At 39.8% G+C, this 23,575-nt stretch overlaps 1 protein-coding gene and 1 long non-coding RNA gene across 4 annotated transcripts in view; one reads left to right on the top strand and one right to left on the bottom strand.

The window, feature by feature from the left end:
- Positions 1-16,190, bottom strand: part of dtx1 (deltex 1, E3 ubiquitin ligase) — a 45,711-nt gene extending 29,521 nt beyond the window's left edge. Inside the window, exons 1-2 of one of the 3 annotated variants that reach the window (XM_067605104.1) lie at positions 15,342-16,190; positions 14,209-14,863 (exon numbers count right to left, since the gene is read on the bottom strand). In XM_067605104.1, coding sequence (XP_067461205.1) covers positions 14,209-14,467 — 259 coding nt within the window. In that variant the 5' untranslated portion in view covers positions 14,468-14,863; positions 15,342-16,190. Of the gene's footprint in view, positions 1-14,208; positions 14,864-14,965; positions 15,089-15,341 lie in introns of those variants that run through there. The other 2 variants (XM_067605086.1, XM_067605095.1) reach the window with 2 other exon arrangements.
- Positions 16,191-18,774: 2,584 nt separating this feature from the next.
- LOC137172108 (uncharacterized) lies at positions 18,775-23,181 on the top strand. The gene is made up of 3 exons (XR_010924885.1): positions 18,775-19,039; positions 21,542-21,620; positions 22,784-23,181. It is a non-coding gene; the product is annotated as an uncharacterized lncRNA (long non-coding RNA).
- The last annotated feature ends 394 nt before the right edge of the window (positions 23,182-23,575 follow it).

Genomic DNA, 23,575 nt, shown 5'->3' with positions numbered 1-23,575 from the left:
TCGGCACACGTGATGGATGAACAAAAGTGGGGGATCTGCTGTTGGTTGGGGGGCAGGGAGGGAAGGAGGGAGATGGGGACGGAGGGGAGAGGGAGGAAAGGACGAGAAGGTAAGGCAGGGTAGGAAAGGAAAGTAAAGCGGACAGGAAAGAGAAAAGGGGATTGTAAAGGAGGGATGAAAGCCCACAGGGTAGGCAGAGGTAGAGGAAAGGACAGAAGAAAGACGGAAAAGACATGGGGGGAATGAAGATAGAGAGAGTAGATAGGGATGGAGGAGGGCCAGAAGAAGGGAAGGAGGGGGGGGGGCGTTGGAGAAATGTTAGGTGAGTATGAAGGGAGGGAGGGAGTAGATGCTGGAGGAGGCGTGTGATGAGTGGAGGATTTCTGCCAAAGAACAATAAAAAAAAAGAGGATGTCTCACTTCTGCCCAAGCTTAGAAAGTGAACACTGCAGTAAAACAGGCCCCACTAATACAGTTTTGCTGCCAGCAAGACAAAGTGGTGAGGAGAAGTGGCTTAACTCCCACTGCAACCTTCCTCATCCTTAGCCCCTTCAAAACTCTCCAACACCCCTGCCTGGCCCGGGGAGCTGGCCAGTTACCGTGCACTTGTGCAGAGTTTGCAGTTACTGAGGTAACAAAAAAAAAAGACAGTGTAGAAAAAAAAATCTTGAGAAAATGAAGTTATAGCCCTGTCCACCTGCCAGCTCCTGTACTGCAGTGAAGCAACAGACCCTGAAACAACCTTCTGACTCTGTGGATGTCGTGACCGTCCTCAGCTGAGGAGCCTCAGCTCTGCCAAGGATGCTCTCTGAGTCACTGTGTGTGTGTGTACACACCTATCAGTTCACACACGTATGTGTGTATCTGTGTATGAGTGAATACTAGAAGTGGCATGCGTCACTTAGGAGGTGAGCGTGGCTGAATGCACAGTGCTTGTGTGTTTCATGGCAGAATTGCTTCCTCTTCACACCACTTCAGCCTCATCACGTCCAGCAGGAGCCTCGTTAGCGTGTCAGTGCCGTGCCATCACGTCACAAGGGCAAGGGAGTAGGAGGCACAGCTCTAGGCACGGTTACAACACACACACACACACACACACACACACACACACACACACACACACACACATACACACAAACACACACACACACACACACCAACCTGCAGCCTTTGCTTCACATGAAACAGACCAGCACTGCCAAGTGTCAGAGTTACAGTAAAACAGGTTTCTTGTTAGCAGAGAGGAGTCACTTTCACACATTAGAAAACAAAATCCTGCCTTGTTAACTTCCAGTAAAGACAGCAGATCTGGCTGTCAGTCTGACCAAAACAGCTTATATGGTCGATGTAGCTTTTGACAACATTTCATCGTTTCCTTCTGAGGTATGACATTTGCTAAATTTCTTGGATTTTTGCCAGCTTATCCCCTGTGAACTACAGAGACTTGTTATTTTATCACAACACTTTTTCTCATCCCTGACAGCTGCCTGACTGATGACTTCTTATGCCTAGATGCTACAGAGCTTTTTTTTTTTTCTGGCATCAGTCCAATTTGAGAACAGTGCTGCCAGCTGATACAACAAAAGATATCAATTACAATAACATTAATAATAATATATAATAATAAATATAATAATAACAATTTATAATTCCTTAAAGCTTCATAAACCCTGCTGCCAGGGTACAGGAGTGCTGCAGTATATTGTGGTACAGTATATTGAGCATTCACTAAAAACTAGCTCAATATTGTTTATTCATTGTTTTTTTTAAATCTGCATGTCAAAAAGCTGTCGTCTGTATGACATCATTTTCAACGACATCATATCATGATGACATGATCTTATCACGTTATCATTCTCCACATTTCTGTTTTTTTCCATATGATGCCAAACAATGGAACAGTTTATCACTCATAACATTTTTTGCACATATGCTGTATAGCAACATTGGAAAGTAAACCACATTGATGTAAATATATTGCATTATGACATTAATGTGATATTAATATTTATATCATCAGGACAGTGAATGATTTCAAACATATAAGGAACCCCTGGCTGACCTCGCATCTGACCAGACGGCATCACTCCTCCCTCCATTTAACACAAGCAAAAGTGACACACACACACACACACACACACACCTACACACAAAAATACACGTGTGAAACTCCCACACCCCGACATGCTGCAGTAGTTTTGTGTGACAACACAATATTTCATGTCAGCCGTCACACCAGCAAGACAGACTGTACATCAGTGAAACCATTTTGCGTTCTCAGCACAAAGCTGACTGATGGGCGCACCACGTCAGCGGAGTCATTGAGGAATAGCTCACTCAGGTGACCTCTTCCACGCTGAACATGAAACACTAACTGCTACATGACTGGATCAAGAATTAATCACATCCAGTCAAGTGTATGAAGTTAGCAAACAAAGCTAGCATAAGTTCAAATTTTAGAAAGAGGAAGTAGTTTTTCACATGATCTCCACTTCAACTCTTACGTGGTCAGTGTTTCAGACGTCAGACATTTCTGACTTGCACTTCTGTATAAACGCAACAACCTATGAGTTGTATATACTTCTCATACAATAAATATGTGGGGCTGATCCTACATAATCATCTAAAAAAAGTTAATCACTGACCACAATATATACCAAGAAATATACAAACAAGGACCAATTTGTAACAAATGACATAACATCAAGGTTGTTGATGGGAGTCATCAAACTGCTCAGAATATTACATTTGAAAAATAAAGGGAGTCTAACTCGTTGAGATGAACAGCGTGCAGTAAATGAGTTTGCTGAGAGAGGCTTTTATAACCCACTTCATGGCTGTCAGACACAGTCAGGTCTTATCAGAGGAAACGTCTGGCTGCATTAATGCAAAGTGTCAGTGGGCTAGTCTACACCAGTCAGCTTTGATCAGCAGTAAAATGGACCTGGTATGAGAGAGGTCAAAGGGCATCAGATCAGATCAGACCCCCCTTCAGAGAGATGGATGTTTTATCCGTACACCTTAATAGATTTTCCAAACACAACTTTGCCTTAAATATGCTCTACTTTCCCAAGGAGTTTTTATTTTTAGGCCTAGATCTTCTCCCTGCTGAATCACAAGTGTAATCACATCTCCTTTGTGTTCATACTACAAAATTAATGAAGAGAATAGCCCAATTATCTTTACTACCATTTCTGAATGATGTACAGGTTTTCTGCAGTTACTGATTAAGTCTATTTACAGTAACAGAGAATATTCAGCCAGCGGTGCAGGGAACCGATTCACGCTTGTCGAGGCTAAAGGTCAGAGGCTGGAATAAAATCAGGGTCATGTCCTTGTTGCAAAGTTGCTGCGGGATCAAGAAAAAGCTTTTATTGAGCTTAAAGCCTCAAAACAGGTCGGGTGGGCTTTATCGAAGCCTATATAGGTGTAACAGTGGTACGGTAATGTTGGGGGTCAAAGCCTGCGGAGAAACTCATTTCACGAATCGCCTTTTCAGAAGTCATCAGTTCTCTTGCGATAAAGAAGGAGGAACAGGGAACTGCTACAGTATGAATTATGTTATGGGAAAGTGCTTATTGTATTGTAGGTAGACTCCTACTTCTATGCTCTGATGTCACATGATAATATATGGTTGTTTACAGTGTAATATCAATACAGGCAGAGGACTGTTCTCAAGGCTTTAATGGCTGCAAGAAATGTACATAATTTATATGGAACTATGATAAATAAATCATTTATGATTTTCTGGGAAGACTTAATTACTCTAGAACAACTTTGAAATTCAATTTATATTGCACTCTAGGGGGTGGGAGGGTTGGGATTATTGGGCCTAAAGTGATATGCACCACCCAAAATACAACCTACCACGAACCTCCGAAGCTCTGAAGCTTTGAAGCTCTGAAGCTACGCCAGAAGCAGTGTTTTCAGCCGCACTTTAGCAAAGCAATGATGGTTTGGAACATACTGAGCATACATACAGAGTATTATGCTGCAGGAGTAGCTTGAAAAGTTTCGATTTACCTTGTGGTACTTTTTGTACGTCAAATGCTGTCACTGTTGGAATCCATGGTAAGCACAAGCTGACCACAAGGTAACACTACAAACCTCACAGCCATCTTTCATAAGAGGTGAACGTTTGATTGTTGGTGTCTCAAATATTTTTTTGGTTTTTTTTGCAAATCCCTTTTTGTTTATAACTTAATGTATCATGTGATATTTTTCCAGTTGCCAACTCACATATTCACCGCTAGTCTGATGCAAAGGACTCCAATCATTTGCATTCAAGGCAACAACCTTCGATGTTGCCTTTTGAAATGCTGATAAAGTTCAAATATTCTGAATACAGCGAAGACAGATAGTGTAGTCTGTATCTGATCAACTGGAAAGCGAGCTGTCCACCTGCTGCGTTTAGTCGCCTGCACTCTCTGTCACATGACAGCAGCTGAGCTGAGACCAAAAAAGATATGCAGGTAACTTTATTTACCTTTTTTTGCAAATAGTTCACTCCATAGTTTGCTTTGCTTTATGTTTGTTTGCATCTCTATGCCATAGCTCCATTATGACATGCATGATTATTGCATTTATACATTACTGCATGGCTGTAAGGCTCTGGTAAGGCCATACATTATCAGATAGAATAGTTTTTATTAAATGATTGATATCTTATTACAAGCTTTTTTATCGTCTTCTATTGTCACAATCAGAGGGAGGAGGAAGATGAAAATGACAACTTGGATCCCTACATTCATCAGGTTCACATCAAGTTTTCACTGTTTTTGATGGCAAGCAGTTTCCTATGCTTACGCCCTTTTGCTCATGACTTATTTTTTACTGTAATAATGAGTCTAGTCCAATCATAAACAAATCAAGTTCCCTGATCGAAATATCACTTTGTGGAACACTTAAGTCATTTGTTCAGTCATTGGTTCAGGCTTCCATGTGAAGTAGTAAATTATTTGCCTTAAAGAACAAACTTCCACCTGAAAGACATGATTGTAGCGACTTTTCTTTTTCATATTGATAAATGTCTCTTTGATTGAATGCGTCCATGCAAAGGACAGAAAAGAGTAGAAGTAATTACCGTTTAGGTCTGATAAAAAATCACCTTGAGGCACCAGTGTTATAAATCCTTAGAGAGTTTGCAAGCTGTCATTAATAATGAAATGTCTTAAAAAGTGACATTGTGTGAGCTGCTCCTTTGAGGAGCAACAGTGGAGGTTGGAGGGGTGCCTGCCAAGAGCACCTGGCAAATATTATTCACCTCACAGGCTACTGCAGGATGTTCCTCATGCTGACAAGTCACAGGATTTGGACTCTCACCAGAAACCGTGATTTAGAAGCACTCACAGGTGACACAGAGAAAGGAGGAGAGGGGAAGAGGTTGAGAGAGACCAACATTGATATTCTGCTGAGTGCCCAGGCAGCAAACAATCAAAATAAGTGATCGTTTTTGTATGGGTGAAAAGTGCGAGTGTGAAGGAATGTGAAACGGTTATGTGCATGCATGTGATCATCCCATGCCTCGTCGCAGTAATTCCTCTTCTCATTTTCATCAGTCCAAACAGCCTGTGACCATGCATTCAGAACGCAAGCAATCAATTGATTAATCATTTAGTCTTAAAAATGTCAAAAAACAGTGAAAAATGCCTATTGCAACTTCCTAGAGCCAAAGGCGGCTCCTCAAATGGCTTGTTTAGTCCAACTAACAGTCCAAAACACATATTTATTTTGCAATAATACTAAATTCACACATCCTAACATTTGGGAAGCTGGACCAATGAAATCTGGGCAGTTTTGCATAATAATTTGTTGATTTTGAATCAATGTCATGCTAGTGGTTTTGTAAGGCTGCACTCAGGCATAGCTCTGAGCTAAAAGCTAATGTCAGCATGCTAACATGCAGGTATAATGTTTACCATTTTCACCATATTAGTTTAGCTTGTTAGCATGTTAAAATTGACTAATTAGTACTACATACAAAGTACAGCTGAGGCTGATGTCAGTTTTGCAAGTATTTGGACAAACTACAAATTTGACTTAATGAAATGACAGGAGATCAAAGTTACTACAAACGTCAACCTCATAGCGGCACTAGAGGAAAAGTCAAGGGATCACTAAAGTTATTGGGATACATTGTATGGGTGCCTTGAATGTGTACAAAATTTTGTTCCAATCCATGTTATAGATATTTCACTGGATAAGTGAAAATGTTTACCTTTGGTCCTCTGGGGACCATGAATGCCAGTATATAACATTTCAGGGCAAACCATAGTTGTTGTTCAGAAAGTCCAAGACCGAAAACTGACATTTTCAAATGACTTGTTCTACACTTTAAGATTCAAATATATTCAATTTACAATGATATTAATCAGCAAATCTTCACATCTGACCTGTGAATGTTTGGCATTTTTTGCTTGATAAATGACTTAAGTGATTAGTCGATTAATCGTTTCAGCACTAATTAACATATGTAATGACTGTGTAGTGCGGGCAGAACAGTAAACTGACATTAAAAGGTTAGTATATGATAATAGTAGTTTAAACTGATAACCTTCCCTGTCTTGTTTGTTATCTGTGTATTATACGTTCATTATAAATGGCCCCATGTGAAATAAATCATGTTGTATTGTAGATGCGTCATATAGTCTCAAAGCAGTCTGTGAAAAATCTCATGTAACTACAATATTTTTACAGAATTTGCGGCCAGTGAAAGTGTTTGACCGAAAGCCTCACAGAGATATGACTCCTGCCTGTGTGTTCAGACTTGAGGAAGATCTTTTTTTGTCTATTACAGTAGCTTATACTGGGACAGCGATGACTGTTTTACAACCAAGATGCTTTTGAGAAAGCTATCCCAGTTTGGGCTTTAGCGATTTGTCATGCTGCCACTTTTTTATTGTCTTCTGTTGTCACAATTGGAAGTGGGCTTAAGTGGGTCAGAGTGCATTTTGTTAAAATGAGTAAAAAATGCTGAGACCAAAACAGAAAGTCCCGCGCTGTGTTTCTGCGTTCACCGAGACTGATCAAAGGAGATCTGAGCTTGGCTTACTGCAACCGCTGGCAGCCTGAGTTGCGTCACTGCAGCTCTGGTCTCAGTCAAACGATGCTTTCTGTAAATGTTAGCCCACACACTCTTGTAGATCAAAGACACCCCATTTGTTACAACAGGAACAGTGTGTCCCTATTCAGCATGACAGCTACCTAACATCTGGTTTGTAGTGTAGAGCAATAAAACCATGTAAAGTCATGTTTTTCAACACAACAGTTGGATTGGAATATACTTGTTAAATCACATTTTGTAACCACTCTGTTGACTCGAGTGACAGTGACGTTTTTCTGAATAAAATTTTTTTTTCCCCAGATAAATCATGCTAGTGGGAGAATACCGTTCTGCACACTCAAAAACAATGTTTCTCTGGATTTCAAGTACGTCCCCTACAGCTCTTCATTAATACCAGCTTAAGTTATTCATGATAAGTTTGCAACCATCTTGGTGCAGGCATAAGATTTGAGTGAGAATGCTTTGAATTTAACTCTACATCTTAGATAGTAACACACATTTCAACAGGAGATCTGTCAATGAATGCAACCATGAGATGGAGGATATTTTACGGTGCTGGGATGATGCCTCATTCCTATTCTAGCAGCAGCATGCTGAAGCAGACGACAGCCTCCGATCTGAGTGACCTCCCAGACCGGCCTGATAAGCAAGCGGCGCAGAGAGCAGCTTTAAAGCTGCTTCTTTGATGAAAGAGTTAGATATCCACTTTAGAAGTTAAAAGCGGTGACTTGCTGGATTAGTTAAAAGGAGATGTTGAGAGACGCCTCTGCTACCAGCACCAGAGGCTGCACAGCCTGCTCATCACTGTGACGTGATGAGGATGTGGACAGAGCAGAGCAAAGCACTACGACCCTGACAACAAGGTCACACTTAGGGAGCAGCAGTCTGCCTGTACAAACTGACAGACTGTGATGCTTTACAATGATGACAGAATGTATTTAATTAGTGAGATTTAATAGTTGAATAGCTTTGGGTTTTGGACTGTTCGTTGGACAAAAACAAGTTTGAGACATCAATTTAAACTGAGAAACTATGATTGGCTACTATTTTCTGATTTTATTTGGACTAAACTATGAAAATCTGAAAAATATTCAAAAGATTTACAATGAAAATAGTTTTTGCTACTTCAAATATTTAAAAATGTATTTACACAAATGTTTTTTGTTGCTGCTTGCTTTATAGCTCGAGTCAGCTTCAACATTAGTCATTGGTTGAATTAAAGTACCAACATGTGCTTCACAACTACGCAGATGCTATGATTTGCTTGCTTTCCTCCATTTCATGTCAATACAAAATGAGTCGGCTGCTGGTCAGACTATGCAATGGCTTTGGGCTCCAGTAGCGTGTAACAGGCATTTGTCAAAATACAATAATCAAGCAGTTAATTAACAAAAAATATGGTTCATAATTAAAAGAAGCACATCTTGAGGCCGCAGATGGGAGTCTTCGTACTAACAAGACAAAGGCTGTATGTGTGTGAGAGAGAAAAAGCAGGAGAATGTGCACAGCTGAGGGTCTTTCCAGTGTTATTATATATCCCTCCCTCCTCCCTGACTGTCACTTTCCATCAGGAAAACGCTCCACCTCTCCCTCTGTTCCTCTTCTGTTCTCACCTCTGTCATCCCAACTACCCCCCCCCTCCCCCCTCCTCCCTCCCTCCCTCCCTCAGCGCCGCTCCAATCCCTTTCCTGCCAACATCCAAGTGGAATTGAGCCAGCTAGTTTGGGCTATAATAGAGCCTGGAGTACAGTGACACCTTAGCACCACCTTGGCTAAGCAGAATTTTGATTCTGCAACAGAAGTTTTCTCACTAATCATGTTAATTACAAAAAGCTTTAAGAGAAAAAGTATCAGGTCATTATGTAATGTCTGTTTATCTTTACGTGGCTGAGGATAAGGTTAGGATGTGACTTGCTGAGTATCTGTAGCGTGTTACATAGATACTACCTCCGGTTCCACAACTATAATCATAAATAGCAGTGCTACAGTGTGTAACCCACGTAAAAATGATACACAGCGCTGCATTACGCAGCGCGCCAGCCAGCATCACAGTGCTGTGTGGACATATGTTCCACTTGTGGACACATTCAATAAAAAAGCACTCAATGCGCCTTCTGTTTTGTGTCTATTTCTACTTGTTTCTTGATGTTTCTGTTCTAAATGTATAGGTTGAAGCCTTCAGGCTCCACTGTTAGCTCATTCTGCTTTCTTCTGACGCAAGTGGGATTTCACAGTCAGAGCTGATGCATGCAACACCTGACCTTTAGCACGAACATAGCTGGAATCCTTTTTACAGCTTCCTCCCACAGACCACCAAAACAGTTCCCACACACATTTACTACATGCTAAACTACAGTTACAAAAAAAGAAAAAAACAAAAAACTGACGCACTGCCCTCTTCAGTAATCTACAGCATTACATATGCTCAGCAGGTTTATAGCCAGTATCCAGACCACAACCACAGCTGCTGTTGTTTGTCTGTTCAACACAAAACAGACATGAGAACAGGACCATCTCTTCTTTGTCTTCTGCTGTTTTTTTCATTATAATTACTCAGAGAGGGCATTTAGCTGAGGGAAATAGGCCAGAGGAGAGGAGTTTCTCACGCCTGTGCAACCAAAACAAACAAAACCCCTCTCTGGCAACACAGCAGCCAACAGCCGCTGATAGGTGTTATCTCTGCAGTCGCACATGGACCATCTCAAAACACTAAGCACTGAGCAACTGCCCTTTCAACTCCAGAAACAGATGCAGACATTCACTGCATGTGACTTGCTGTCACTCTCTGATTTTAAAGTCAAACTGAATTTTCGATTCTTCTCACTTCTTGTGTAAGGAAATAGTCACTATGTTACAGCAGCTAACATGCATATTTACCTATTTTTCAAAATAGAATAAAGAAGTGTTTTTGGACATATTTTTTGGAAAAAGTATGTAAACTCTCTGCGTGGATGTTCCTTATGGCAACAGTTGATTGACACCTGAGAACTGACGTTTCTAGGAAACGTTGCTGTGATCCTACAATCATTGATACAATACGTTTTTCCCACCTTTTTCAACAAGCCCACATAGGCTACCAACTGTTTTAATTTAAGCTGTCTGTCCCTTTACAACATTCAAAATGTAGGAAGACCCACCATGTTGCTAAGTTTGTTTTCATGTCATGGTATTTCAACACCTGCTGGGTTGTGGTCAAGATGTCAAAGCAGGGTGTATAACTAGCATGACAGCTAATGACCACACTGTCAAAACTCAATGCAACGTGTAACTTCAGCCCTCATAAGTTTCCCTTTTATTTGACTTTGGTTAACTGCCTCTGCAGCTGTTGGAATGGAAGTATTATTACAAATTATTTTTTATACCTGCACACAGATATTGCACAAAAGAAATAAAATTTACAAAATTACAATTTTGACCAAATCAGTAAACAAGCTCCAAGGATGTATAAATTTATTAGCAAAAACAAATTGTAACTTTAATTGTTTTCAAAATCATAACTAAAGATGTCATGTTTTTAGTTAATGTAAAGCAACCGCAGCTGTGGTTGAAGATGTTATTGAGAAACTGCTCATGTTTCTTGATGGGTGGCGCCTGTCAAATTGAAAATACTGTCTACTTTTTTCACCTCTTCACTGTCCTTCAATGACTACTCCCTATAAAGTGGATTTATAGCAAGTAACCCACAGAATCTGTCATTATTTAAGAAAAGTTTTGAATGATGCTTAATGTTACACATATGATTTAGCGATCATTCAGCACCTCTCCATCATAAGAGAAAATATAGAAGAGGAAAACGCTTAAAAGCCAGGAAGCAGAAGCAATAGCTGCAGTGTGAAATCCATCAGACAGGCCACAAGTGTTGGTATATGATGGAAATGGCAGATAAGCCCATGTGTTTTGCTTTTGGAGTGGGTGTAGTGAAAGGGGATCAGTCCACAGCAGTGTTTAGAGGTTCAAACACCCCTCTGGGGAGAAGAACGGATCGATCCTCCTTGGCCGGGAGCCAATCCTCTCCCTGCCTTCAGCCAGATATTCATCCATCCTATATATAAGCCTTTAAGCCTTCACTCTTACTGTATATACAAAGCGCTGAGGTTCAGGATTTCACCACAGACTGGTAGTCTTCACCAGAAGTTGTATTCAGCAGAACTCCAAGCCCTGTGTTTTTAAATGCCAATTAAATACAGATGTGTTTAGGCTGCTTTCCAGAGAGAGGGGCCCGACTGCATCATCTGTGGTGCCTGTGTTGTCCTCATGATGCTCTGATTAGAGGGAGCCATGGAGATGAACTATAGCCACTGTCTCATTAGTTGAAGTAACTCTGCCTGGCTCCCACCCACAGGAGCCCCTCCCAAAGCCACAGGAGAGCAGGGCACCCCTACACAGCCTGCCCGGACAGGACACAAACACCACAGCTGCCACAATGCACCATCACACACACAGACACGAGGACACACACACACACACACACACACACACACACACACACACGCACAAGGGACATCAAGCTCACTCAGCTCTCTTTCTAGCTCTTGCCAAAAAACAGCCTCAGAGGACGAGATCACTGGCTCCGCGACAAAATGGGGTTTCCCCACAGGGACACTCCATAAGCCTGCAACAGAGCAAGTGGCTGCAGCTGACCTGCTGAGCTACAAATATAGCAAACACTCCATGTGAAACAGATGCATCGCAATCCACATCAAAACAAGCTCGCTAAGCATCGCTTGTGCAAGTGGCAGTGCAACAACATCACTGCAGCCTGGAAGCTAGGCCTCATGGGAGCGCGGATCGATGGATGTGGCCTGGTAGAGGTTTGTCCATGTTTGGGGACAGGAACAGAGTGTGCAGAGGAGGAAGAAAGAAGAGGAGGAAGCAGGCAGCGGGTGTCCAGGCCGCTATATGTCAGGCCCTACTGTGACAGGTTTATCCCAGCCGAGGGGGAAGGTAACACACCCAACAGCACAATGAGGAGCGATAAACGTCAGGCCTAGCCTCAGTGCCGTGGTAATGGCTGACAAACGGCTCAGCGGCTCATCTCGCAGCCACTCAACCCCAGACACATATGCTGCTCTGCGCTATGTTCTATCAGAGGGGGAAATGACAACGAGAACAGCAGAAATGCAGCCAAGAGGCTCCTTATACTTACACAAACTTATACAAACCACCTGACAGTCGTGAAAAAAATGCCACCACCCTCATAATCAGCATTTCCAACATAAAAGAACAGCATATTTTTCATAAAGAATAGAAAAACGCCTATTTAGAGGGTATAGTGTGCTATGTGCTGTGTAGCCAATACATTTAGTGCTCACTCAGTATTTACTTTTTTCGATGCCTTTCACATGCCTTCAATAGCCTGCACACCTGCTTTTGATTTCTCTATGTAACCCTTAACTGTAGACTACATAAATATTCTACAGACTCAAGGAAAGTTAATACTGGTCTGTTTTTTACATGATGGTGTTTTTGTTGTGGCAACTTTTAATGTTATAACTTGTCAAAATTACTGAAATGTTTCTCTGTTTACTGAACGTACAGCATTAAAGACAGAGCAATCGGTTCATCATACAGTAAGTGATGTCAGCACAGAATAATGATATATAATTATTGATGAATAAGTTAAAAACAAATGACTGAATTAAAAATAGATATTTTGATGTATTCATTTATTTTCAAAAGGACAAGTGCACCACATCGACCAATGCCACATACCACAGAATTTATAGCCGGAGCTGGTTTGCAACGCCCATCAGTAGATGGAAAAACCCCACAGCCTAACAAGAAACATATACACAACTATAACTGTTTATACAGCTGAAGGTATTACTGCAGGTTTGGACCATTTAGAGACTAAATAATGAATGGAAATGAATCATTGCAAGTTGACATAATACAGATCAATTCATAGAAAGGTCACCTTGTATATATCGTGTGTGTGTGTGTGTCTCCTTGTTTTGCTTGTGATGCTCAGATGTTACGTAATGCTTTCAAACAGTCTCTGATTTAAAGTGAGTGATTTACTCAGCGTTCTTGATGTCTCTGATAAGGTGATGAAACATTGATTTTCTTGTACATTCCCAGGACTCATATCCAACACAAAATCAGTCGCCTGATTTGTTTTTAGCTGTAATTCAGTGCTACTATACTTTATGTATTTTGCATGGCTGAATTATATGTGAAGAACAATTCAGAAAGCTGAGATTTGTCCGAGGCCTGTTTTAACAGATGTCTAAAACATCCCCCATATCTTCGCTTCAAACACGGGAAACAGCAGGGAGGTGAAGAGACGGACCCAGAGAGTGTGTTGAGCCTTGGTAGAGCACAGCAAAAACATCTGATCATATTTAAAAAAGGTAGCAGTGATCAGAGGGAATTACAGTCAGCCAAATAAAGGCTGTGTCGGGTGGATTTTATTCTTCAGTAACACGCATGTGGTGGACCATATTCTTCCAAGTCATATTGTTTCCATCATGTGGAGTGAAAGGACATAAATTGAAGTCATGCAACAGAAACTAGGAGCATTGACTTTTACTAATCGTGTAGTATAACTAAATCACTGACCACAATTATGACTGCCATTCTTACAACTGAAAACATCTCATGAATACAACGCGCTGAGACGAGTGCGGAGCGCTGCACTGAGCTACAACACTCATTTACTTGATGAATGCACAGCCCCTCCAACATGCTGACCTTTGGCAAGGTCATGGCATTCCAGCAGCTGCATAAAGACACTCCTGAATTAATATATCTTTGCAACACTTTTTCATCTGACAGCTTTGTGTCTTGTTGTTGCGACGCCTCTCGGCTCAACCTGTGGCTCATCTACGTGAGTCCCAAAGTGGACGGGACATTTGGGACGCTCATTTATTCCCTTGAAAATTACATAAGGTTTGTGTAGCAACCACATCAAGGCTGGCTCTGATTTAATCGGTCCCAATGAGAGATTATGTGACATCATTTGTGGCGAAGAAAGCTTAATAGGATTCCCTTATTTACATATGACTACTGGTTATACATATATGTGATGTATTGATGGCTGTTGTGTGTACACACACATTATCTGTTCTTTCCTTGACATAGAAAAGCATCCTGACCACACAGTAAACAGACTGTGTGCTACGTGAACCTGGTGTGTCTCTTACCTGTGTCCTGTCGAAACTGATGCATGGACTGCAGGTCGATGATGTAAGGAGAGAGCTGGGCATCCACCTGCCCAAGAACTACAGTTCCCCGGGCATCCCCCTTCAGTACGTTCTCAATATGGTGGCAAACGGCCGCACTGTAGGGCCTCCAGCGCCCATGTTCATTCAACCACTCCCAGACCACCACCCTGGCCAGGTTCTGAGGGGGGTACCCCAGCCCATTGACAGGTACCAGCAACCCTGATCCTGGACGGGCCATCTCCTCTGTGGTGTCTGCGGTTCAGCTGCTGGCTAAGTCCTGGGCTAGAACACCACTGCAACCCTGTCAGTCAACTGACACACTGGAACATTTTCATCTGCGCCAAACAGAAAAAAGCTTGAATCAGCGAGTGGTACGTTAGCCCTCAGCTATCTCATGCTGCTTTCAAGCAAGCATCTCTGCTGGAGTCATCGTCTACAGGTACTTTCTGACTGCTGGCGCTTTGATCAGCCAAAGAGCAAGCCTCTGTCCCCCTTGTGTCTTGTCGTATTTGAAGTGGCAGATGTTGATGAGGTTGATGATGATGATGATGATGAGATTTGCAGCTGCAGCAGTCTCAGTCTTCCAAAGCCAACCACAGCAAATCAGCTGCAGGTAGACATGAGGGGACACTCTCTGAATAAAAGAGGAGGAAACACACTGGTAAACAAATGCTGTGATTTATCCCATGAGTTATTTCACACAGTCAAGTGCTGTTTCACAAGAGACGACACAAACCCAAGCAGTGCTGTGCTATGGATCCACTAGCCTGTACCTCTGGGCAATTCTGTTTACTTGAAGTGTGGTAACATAAAAATGTGTCTCAGCCTTGTTTGAGCAGCGAAATAATTGTGATTGTCATCAGTTTTGAGTGGCAGAGAGGGAGAGAGAGAGCGAGAGAGAGAGAGAGAGACAGTGTGCATAAACAGCCAGATGCCATCATAATCCTAGCAGACAGATATTTTCCACATACAGTAGAAAGCAGTCCAGGTGCAATGAACGCAAAAGAAGGAACATTGTCTCTGTTTCTATGAACCGTATTTCATTTTAAGGCTCATATTGAATGTTTTACGTGCATTCACATCATGCTTGAATTGATTCTGGCGATACAGACCTGTAGGCTGCAGTTGTGGTGCCACACATCTGTCAGGTAACTAGAGGCTGCATTTCACAGGCTCCGGCCGAAAATCAGATTGCAAAACAAAAGAAAAAACAGACGCGTAAATCTTGAAAGACATCTGCCTTTTTCACATCGGTGATTTGGACGTTTTTTCCCGAAATTGAAATGTCTCAAGCACACATCCCGCAGCTCCAACAATCCAGTGTTATTGCAGAAAACCAAGCCGTCGTTTTATTCCCGTGAATCTGCTATAGACTACAGCAGCTTTGTTGGTCCGCTGTGTTAAAGTGGATGCTTGCCCCAGTTGCACGGTTATCAGTGTGTGAGGTGGAGAGCCGTGCTCCGCTGCACACGCGCATTTCTCTCTGTAAGCGTGCGTTCACATGGTAAACACGCACACAAAATTACTCACAAATGTCCAAGCGCACCTGTACATTTAGCCATAAAAAAATCACCCAAACCGTCAAGTGTGTCAAAACAGAAGAATAAAACTTCCGGTATCTGGTTTCAAAATAAATCTTAACGAGAGAGAGAGAGAGAGAGAAAAAAGCACACTACAAAAAAAAAAAAAAAAAAAAAAAGCATTCAGATAACAAAAAACAATAGTGGATGGAAAGATTTGGTTTTCACAGATCTATTCATAGCATTTTACAGTACATGCACCCCTTCTTACCCCTGAAACTGTGAAACCAGAGGTCTTACATAAGGTGACAGACAGGAAAATACACAGTTCAGGGGCCCAGCCAGGCTCAGAGACCGAATGAGTTTAAAGCAGTGCTCCTGTTGAGATGCATAAGTACCTCGACAACTAGATCTGTCAATTTAAAACAAAAAGTAACCTGCACATTTTCTGTCTTACTCACCGTACCCAGACAAAAGTCTAGGGGGGTCAAATTAAGGTTGGATAGATGAAAATGTGGCTGAGGTGGTCAGAAATGGGCTGTGCTTTAATTCCCAGGAATTTGTGAAGCAATAATTATGATTTTTGGAGAGAAGTAAGAACCATAAACAGCAGTAAAACCTCTTTATCATGTGATACTGATGTGGTGAAGGACATAGACAAGACTGCTATATCAGCATTATGATGACTGCACTGCAAAATCTTTGCTGTTGACAATTTTGACTTCACTTGGCGAGTGAGATCTGATGGAGTGTCTAAAGTTATTAGAAAGCTAGATGACAAATGTCTACTCTCCTCATGTCAGTAACAGAGTTAGGTAGAGTGGGATGTTATTTGAATTCTTATTCACATAATATATGGATGACTTGAGTGGATAATTAAATGCTTGTAGTCTCACAAATGCCTAGAATCATATTTTGTGTGCAGATAATTTGGTTATATTTTCTCCTCAAAGTGCTGAGCACTTGTTGAGTACAATAAATTTAACATCAAATCGAGTGAAGGAGTTGCTATTCATTGCAAATAGGATACTTATTACATAATTCAACTTACTTACAGAAGCTTTTAAAGTAAGCAGAGAGGTCAGATGTCTTCATCAAAAGTTTACAGACAATTTCATAGATTCTCAATTGACGTGGGAATATTGTTGCTCAGGGTAACACATTTCAACTGATGTCAAGGTCTGTCTGTTCAAGGATTACTGTGTAACAGTTGGCTGGGTTCATGATAAATTCTGCTAAATGGGACCAGTACCATCTGCTGTCAAAACAATGTACCTGCAAGGGGTAGAAAAAAAAGAAGAATGAAGGATCCCTGAGGTAATAACTCTGCCATCCTGGCCCTCTGGCTGGAGACACATGGGTTTTATATAATAAAGGGCATTGCCCCATCCATTACTTCCAACCAAGAATGATTTCCTGCACTTATACATCTCATGCATTGCTTGTGTTTGTAAAGCATTTTCTGTTCGAGTCCATGTTTACTGACCTCAGGTTTTTAAGGGGAATGTGAAATGCTTTAATATTGATGCAGAGGAGTAAAGGATGGGCCATATCAGACCTGTGGATTTTGTGGGAGAAGAAATACTAACCCAGTATATGGTTTTCATTTAGGTTACTAACTAGCCTCACTAACCAGCCTCATATATCTGTTACTCAAGAGCCAAACAAAACATGCACATGGTAGCTGCAAAATCTCATGAACACCTCAGTGCAGACAGGTTGGTCACATTTGGACAAAGACAGGAAAATACTCCCGAGGTGGTGAAACAGGGGGAGTAGTGCAACAGAGGGAACATTCATCGCCTCAGTATGAACAGCAGGCATCAATCATATGGAGAACACCACCATCATGTGGCCTTTTGGTGTTAGTAAAACCACTAGTGGAACTTTTCCACCTGTGTTATGAATTAAATCTACTTAAAATATCTCAAACTATTTAGTGATATAATAATTGTCATATCTGTTTCAGCAGCTCTATTGAGTTTTTCCAATTGTAATTTATCTTATCTGTTTTATTCAAATATATCAGCAAGAAATGAGTGTTTACTGGTGATGACAGAAAGGATGAAAGCAAGTGAAAGCAGGAATCAGGTAGAAAAAGAGGGACCAAAGACTGAGGGACAGGACAACACAGCAACTTCTGTTGAAATATGCTTTACTTTCCTGTTGTTTTGGGTCCATGTATGTGTAAAAAGTGTGTGCAGTATGTGATGTAATAATAAGAATAATTGCAAATCAACCATTGTTTTCATATTGATATGATTTTAAAATTCCCTCTGACCTTTCTAAAAACTAAAGGTAACACTTTATTTCACAGGTCCCTTAATTTTATACTTTACTTTATTTTATACATTTCTGAGTAATTTGCTGGTATTTAATGGTTAATTTTACAGAAAGGGGTGGTAACTACCCACTCATTATATCTGGGTTCATATGTAGTTGTTAAATCTTAATAAATTAGAGTCTTGACAAGTCTTCAACTGACAGACAATGTTAAGTTTTCAGTTTGTGGTTTTGTGTGTCAAATGATATATTAGCATATTTAGTTTTTTCAACAATTTCCTAAAAGTAGCTTCTGTGTAACTGTTAATTCTTTCCTTGAAAGGGTTATTTAGTTTAGTAGACTGTAAATGCACTCATTAGCGTTTTTAAATAACAACCTAATATTTTTGCAAATGAACAACCATATATGAACCCAAATATAATGAATCAGCACTTAACTAGACCTACTTAACACTTTTTCAATTTTTTAAAAAATAATTTGTACTAAATTGCATTCAAATACCTGATAATTACTAAGAAAATTTCCAGGAAATTAGGCCTAGTATGAAATAAAAGGACCGGTAAAATAAAGCGTTACCGAAGTAAATATGTTGAAAGGTATTGAGGTGAGATTATTATGTCTTCCGGTAATATGAAAGTATTTGAGAAGGGTATTATTACTATGTACATCAATCACGTATATAGATCAAATGAAAAGATCAAATGAAAATCCATCGTGTTTAACCTTGTTTTACAGCTGGGGTCAGCTGGGGTAGGCAAACATGTAGATAAGAAGAGAGACATTTGCATATGGACAGCTGGACCATTTATACACACAGTTATCACTTGGCAATTCTCGGATAACAACAACCATCACTCGACGATTTCTCTGCAAAGGAAACATCCACCGAAGCTGTTTTGCATCCGGACATCCACCGACAGATAGCCCACTGATAAAGTGACAGAAGTGCTTTCATCCTGGAAGATGTGAGATTTCATCCCACATGGTTCAGGTTCGTGGTGTCCTGGTAAGTTTTTTTCACTCCTCTAATTTTCAAAACGTCCTAGATTCATCGAGACATTGCTAATAAGCCACTGTTGAGTGAAAATTGAGGTATATAATAATTAATTGTGACAGACATTTAAGGTTCAAACCAACTATGAAGGGAAAAAATTGTTTTTTGACGGATTATTTACCACCAATTAACACAGGTTGCTAGACTGAGAAACAAAATTCAACTGATTTAACAAGAAAGTTGTTACACATATAAGACTTCAGCATTTGATCTGGCTGCACAACCCTCATGTCGAGGATCAGGCTGCAGGCTGTAACATTCATGACTGATGTCTGTACTTCATGCAGCCTAAACCTAATCAGTGGTGGAAGATGTACTAAGATCATTATACTTAAATAAAAGTAGCAACTTCACTGTAAAAAATACTGAACTACAAGTAAAAGTCTTGCATCCAGATTTTTACTCAAGTAAAAGTACAGAAATATTATCAGCAAATATACTTAAAGTAAATGTACTTGTTGGGCAGAGTGGACCTTGTCAGTGTTAAATAATAATTTGTGGAATCATTATTTTGGATGTATTAATGTAAGCAGTACTATAATATTGTAGCTGGTTAATGTGGAGCTATTTTTTTTTATTGTTTTATATATTTTTGGGTCTCATCTATTGCAAGGGATCATATTTTACAAATGAAAAGTATGAAAAGTAATGATAGCTGTCAGGTAATATAATTACAATATATTACAGTGGAAGAACAGTATTTTCCTCTGAAATGTAGAGGAATAATAGTGTAAAGTAGCATAGAATGGAAATAATGTACCTTACACCACTACATATGATCATTTATTAGTCACAAAGCCATTTTTTTCTACATGGTGTTAAAAGATTTTTCTAATGAACTGTGGACAAGTTCACAGCTCCTTTAGATAAGTGAAAGTATTTAGTAATCATGGTAGTTTTAGTATTAGTATAATAGTTTTCACTGAGGCCTTAATGTGTGAGCTGCATTTCAGTATTGTAGTTAATGGATGTGGAGTTTATACTTTTATAGGACTGTTGGGTTGTTTAATAGTACATAATATTTAACAAACTGGGTGTACTCAAGTAAAGTACAAGCACCTTAACAAGTACACATAACATATGTGCAGTGGCAGATTAAATGTACTTTTATTGATTAAAATGAAACTGTTATTTAATTGCTATTTATCAAATTAATATAATCAGGTTCTGCTGAGCAGAGGGGCAAAGTACATTCTTTGAAGTACTGTCCTTAAGTTTAATGTATTGACTCTTCACTTAATTGCTTGCAATGTGTGAAATTGTTTTACTCCTTTTTTACTATTTAAGATGGAAATATAGTAATTTTTACTCCACTGTACATTCATTTGACAGTTAAAACAGTTCTTTGGGAGGTTTAAGCGTTTACAAACAAGGCATATAATGCATTGTTAGATGCATTGTTTTTTATGATAACTACTGTGACAAACAAGTGTGTTGTTCTGTTATCAAAGACATTCATATTTCATCAAATGTTTTCTGATACATAGTAGCATTAAGTTAATTTGCCAGCAACATATGGTATGATCAGCTTAAACTTAAGGCCTCCTGCCATAAAAACACTGTTAAATACATACATACTTTTAATTGTTATACTTAACTGCAAATACTTTTACTTGTGTGTAATGTACTGATACTGTTATCTAAAAGATTTGAGGACTTTCTCAAGGTCAATATGGTAAAACAGTTAATGGTATGGGGTTTCCCATGATTACTGGAGTGCGACCTCATGCCTGAACTTGAGAGTCGGATGGGGGACTTTGACCAGGGTTGGGGGCAGGTGCAGTGAAACTGGGGCCTTCGTCTGCAGGTGTACTTGAATCGTTCAACCAGTCTGTGGCTCAGGGCGTGTAGCATAGACTAAATATAAAGATGGACGACACATCTTCACTTCCTACCTCTAATTTGGGTGATTGAAAGTCCAGAAAATGACTTTTTGATATGACACCAGCAGATATCCATTTGATATGACTAAGTGAGACAGCTGAAGCCTCACATAAGCTTCAGATAAACTATTAAATGCATTTTTGCACAAAATGACTGTAAACACTGTGGATTTTGGTCCCCATCACTTCCATTGAAATCACATTTGAAGGGGATCTTTAAATAGCCGGTATGAACAGGAGGAATGATTACAGCGAGGAAAACCTCTTCCAGTGTTCATTTAGGCACCGGACTGTTGTTTTAAGACAGACTCGAAAACTTGTGAATGTATCCTTTAATTACAAAGTGAAAGAAAATAGGTCAATACACAACAACAATACAATTGTCATAAATGTTCAACATGTACAACAACTTCACTTCATCAGAGAACTATAGTGGATGTTAGAGTACAGTGGCAGCACGTCACACCACTTGTAAAAAACTGTCAGGATAAACAGAAAACAATGCTTTAAATATTGCATTTGTTGTGTTGTGTTTCCGGATTTTCTATGGCGTCTCCTGATGAACTGGCAGCCAAAAATATTGACTGTGCGATCTGCTGGAATGTGATGAGTTCAGCGTGGAAACTTCCCTGTGGTCACCTCTTCCACAGGTGAGCGCAAGGGATTTAAGTCCATTTAAGTCAGTCTCCTTTTAGCTTTGGTTTAGTCTAACTAAACTAACTTCTAAGAAAAATATCTGTCTCTCAAGCTTCTAGATGTTCCATTTTCTTCACCAGCTAGTCTCTAACTTTTTGTGTCTGCTGTTTGCTGCTGGGCAGGTAGTGTACAGCGGGTTTATCAGAGCTTGTTTGATGAAAAGTGCTGCTGCTGGAAACAGTAGACAGTAAATGCGCTGCAAAACCAAAACTACAATCTAAAATAGCCTTAAAAGTTCAGAGGAGCTGCGGAGTTGGTGATAATTCTCTGTGGGTTCATCAGTATGACTATTCCAACTGAAGAGTCATTAGATTCAATTTTTTTAATTTTCGATTAGTGGAGCTTCACATTCTTCTTAAAAACTTAATTTACAAACAGAACAGGGGGATGACGACACACTTCTTCTGGACCTACATAGCAGCTCCATAGTCAAATTATAGGTAAGGGACAATAAAAAATAGATCACACAGCTTCTGCTAGTAATAAAGAGTTGACATTGAAACGCAAAGCACAAAAAACATTGTGCTTCACAATGTTTTTTGTGCTTTTTGATTAAAGAGATTATTAATGGATGCATAAAAGTTTTTGAAAAAAAGTCTGAAAACAAGACAAACATGAACGGTTTAAAACACACACACACACACACACACTCAAAACTCTGCTGCAGTTTTAAGTCACCAACATTTTAGCGAATAATGTTACCTGCAAAAACAACAACAACGAAACAACATTGCTGATTGCTGCTGCCTTCATGTGCTCTGGGAAATATAGTAATTATAATTTGAGCGTACATTAGTTAGTTAACAAAGAGCTAAATCCTACAGGGAAACATGATGATGGGATAGACTGATGAATAAATAAACACCTCTGGGAAACCTAATGAGGAGATTAAATAATTGAAAAATAAATGCAACTTTGGAAACATTACAATGATGAGATACAGTAAAGTAAATGACTGGCAAGCACAATGATGAGCACAATGATGATGTAATAAAAGGAAATGAGATTTGTATGCATGAGTCACAGTTGTAACATTTAGTGAACGTTTTATTTAATATTTTATGACTACAGATTGTTTCGTACCACTGAGTAACACTGAGTGTTTGTGTGTCCTCAGCTTGTGTATGCAGTCCTGGCTCAAGCAGGACACCATCACGTCATGTCCAACATGTCTGACATCTTGAAGTGTATCCTCACATTCATAATGAGGTCACTTACAAAAAGAAACAAGCCTTGGTCTGTAGCCACACTAGCAGCCCTGTAATGTTCATAGAAAACAGAATTGTCAGATAAATGAAAATAGAGACACAACTTTGTTATTCTCATCTTTACTACTAGTGTGTCATAAAATGAAGTTTGTCCTGAGGGAGACACCAGAGGAAAGGTGGTGTTATTGTAATCAAAAGTGATCCTACAGTAGTCATGTTAGGAGGTGGTGGAAGAAGTAATATGGAGAGCCTTTACTTAAGTAAAAGTACAAATTCAGCAATGTAAAAATACTCCATTTCAAGTAAAAGTCCTGCAAAGCAAAGTCAGATACACAAATCTGTTTTCAGGTTTTGGAAATTTTCTCTAATCTCTGATTTTTGGTGAAATATTGGATCATTTGTACATTTATTGAAATGAAACCATGTGAAGTTTAGAGGGAAAGATCACTATTTGGTGGTGCTGTTAACAACTTCTTTAATCAGATATTTCCTGATTTAAATCAGGACAAAGTCTGTTACAGCTGCTTGTGTTTAAACAACATTTAACATTTGACAAGACATTTGATTTACAAGTTAATGTAAGTGTGAGCACTTTATCAAACAGTATTACATTTGTTTGTCAAATCCAAATTACTTGCAAAATCTCATTAATTTTAGTCCAGAAAACGTGAATAACAAAAGTTTGTCACAGCCCGGCTCAT

Source organism: Thunnus thynnus, chromosome 2 (genome assembly GCF_963924715.1).
Source record: "Thunnus thynnus chromosome 2, fThuThy2.1, whole genome shotgun sequence".
Lineage (NCBI taxonomy): Eukaryota > Metazoa > Chordata > Actinopteri > Scombriformes > Scombridae > Thunnus > Thunnus thynnus.
Note: the sequence above shows the minus strand (reverse complement) of the source record. Positions and strands in the feature narration are given on the sequence as shown.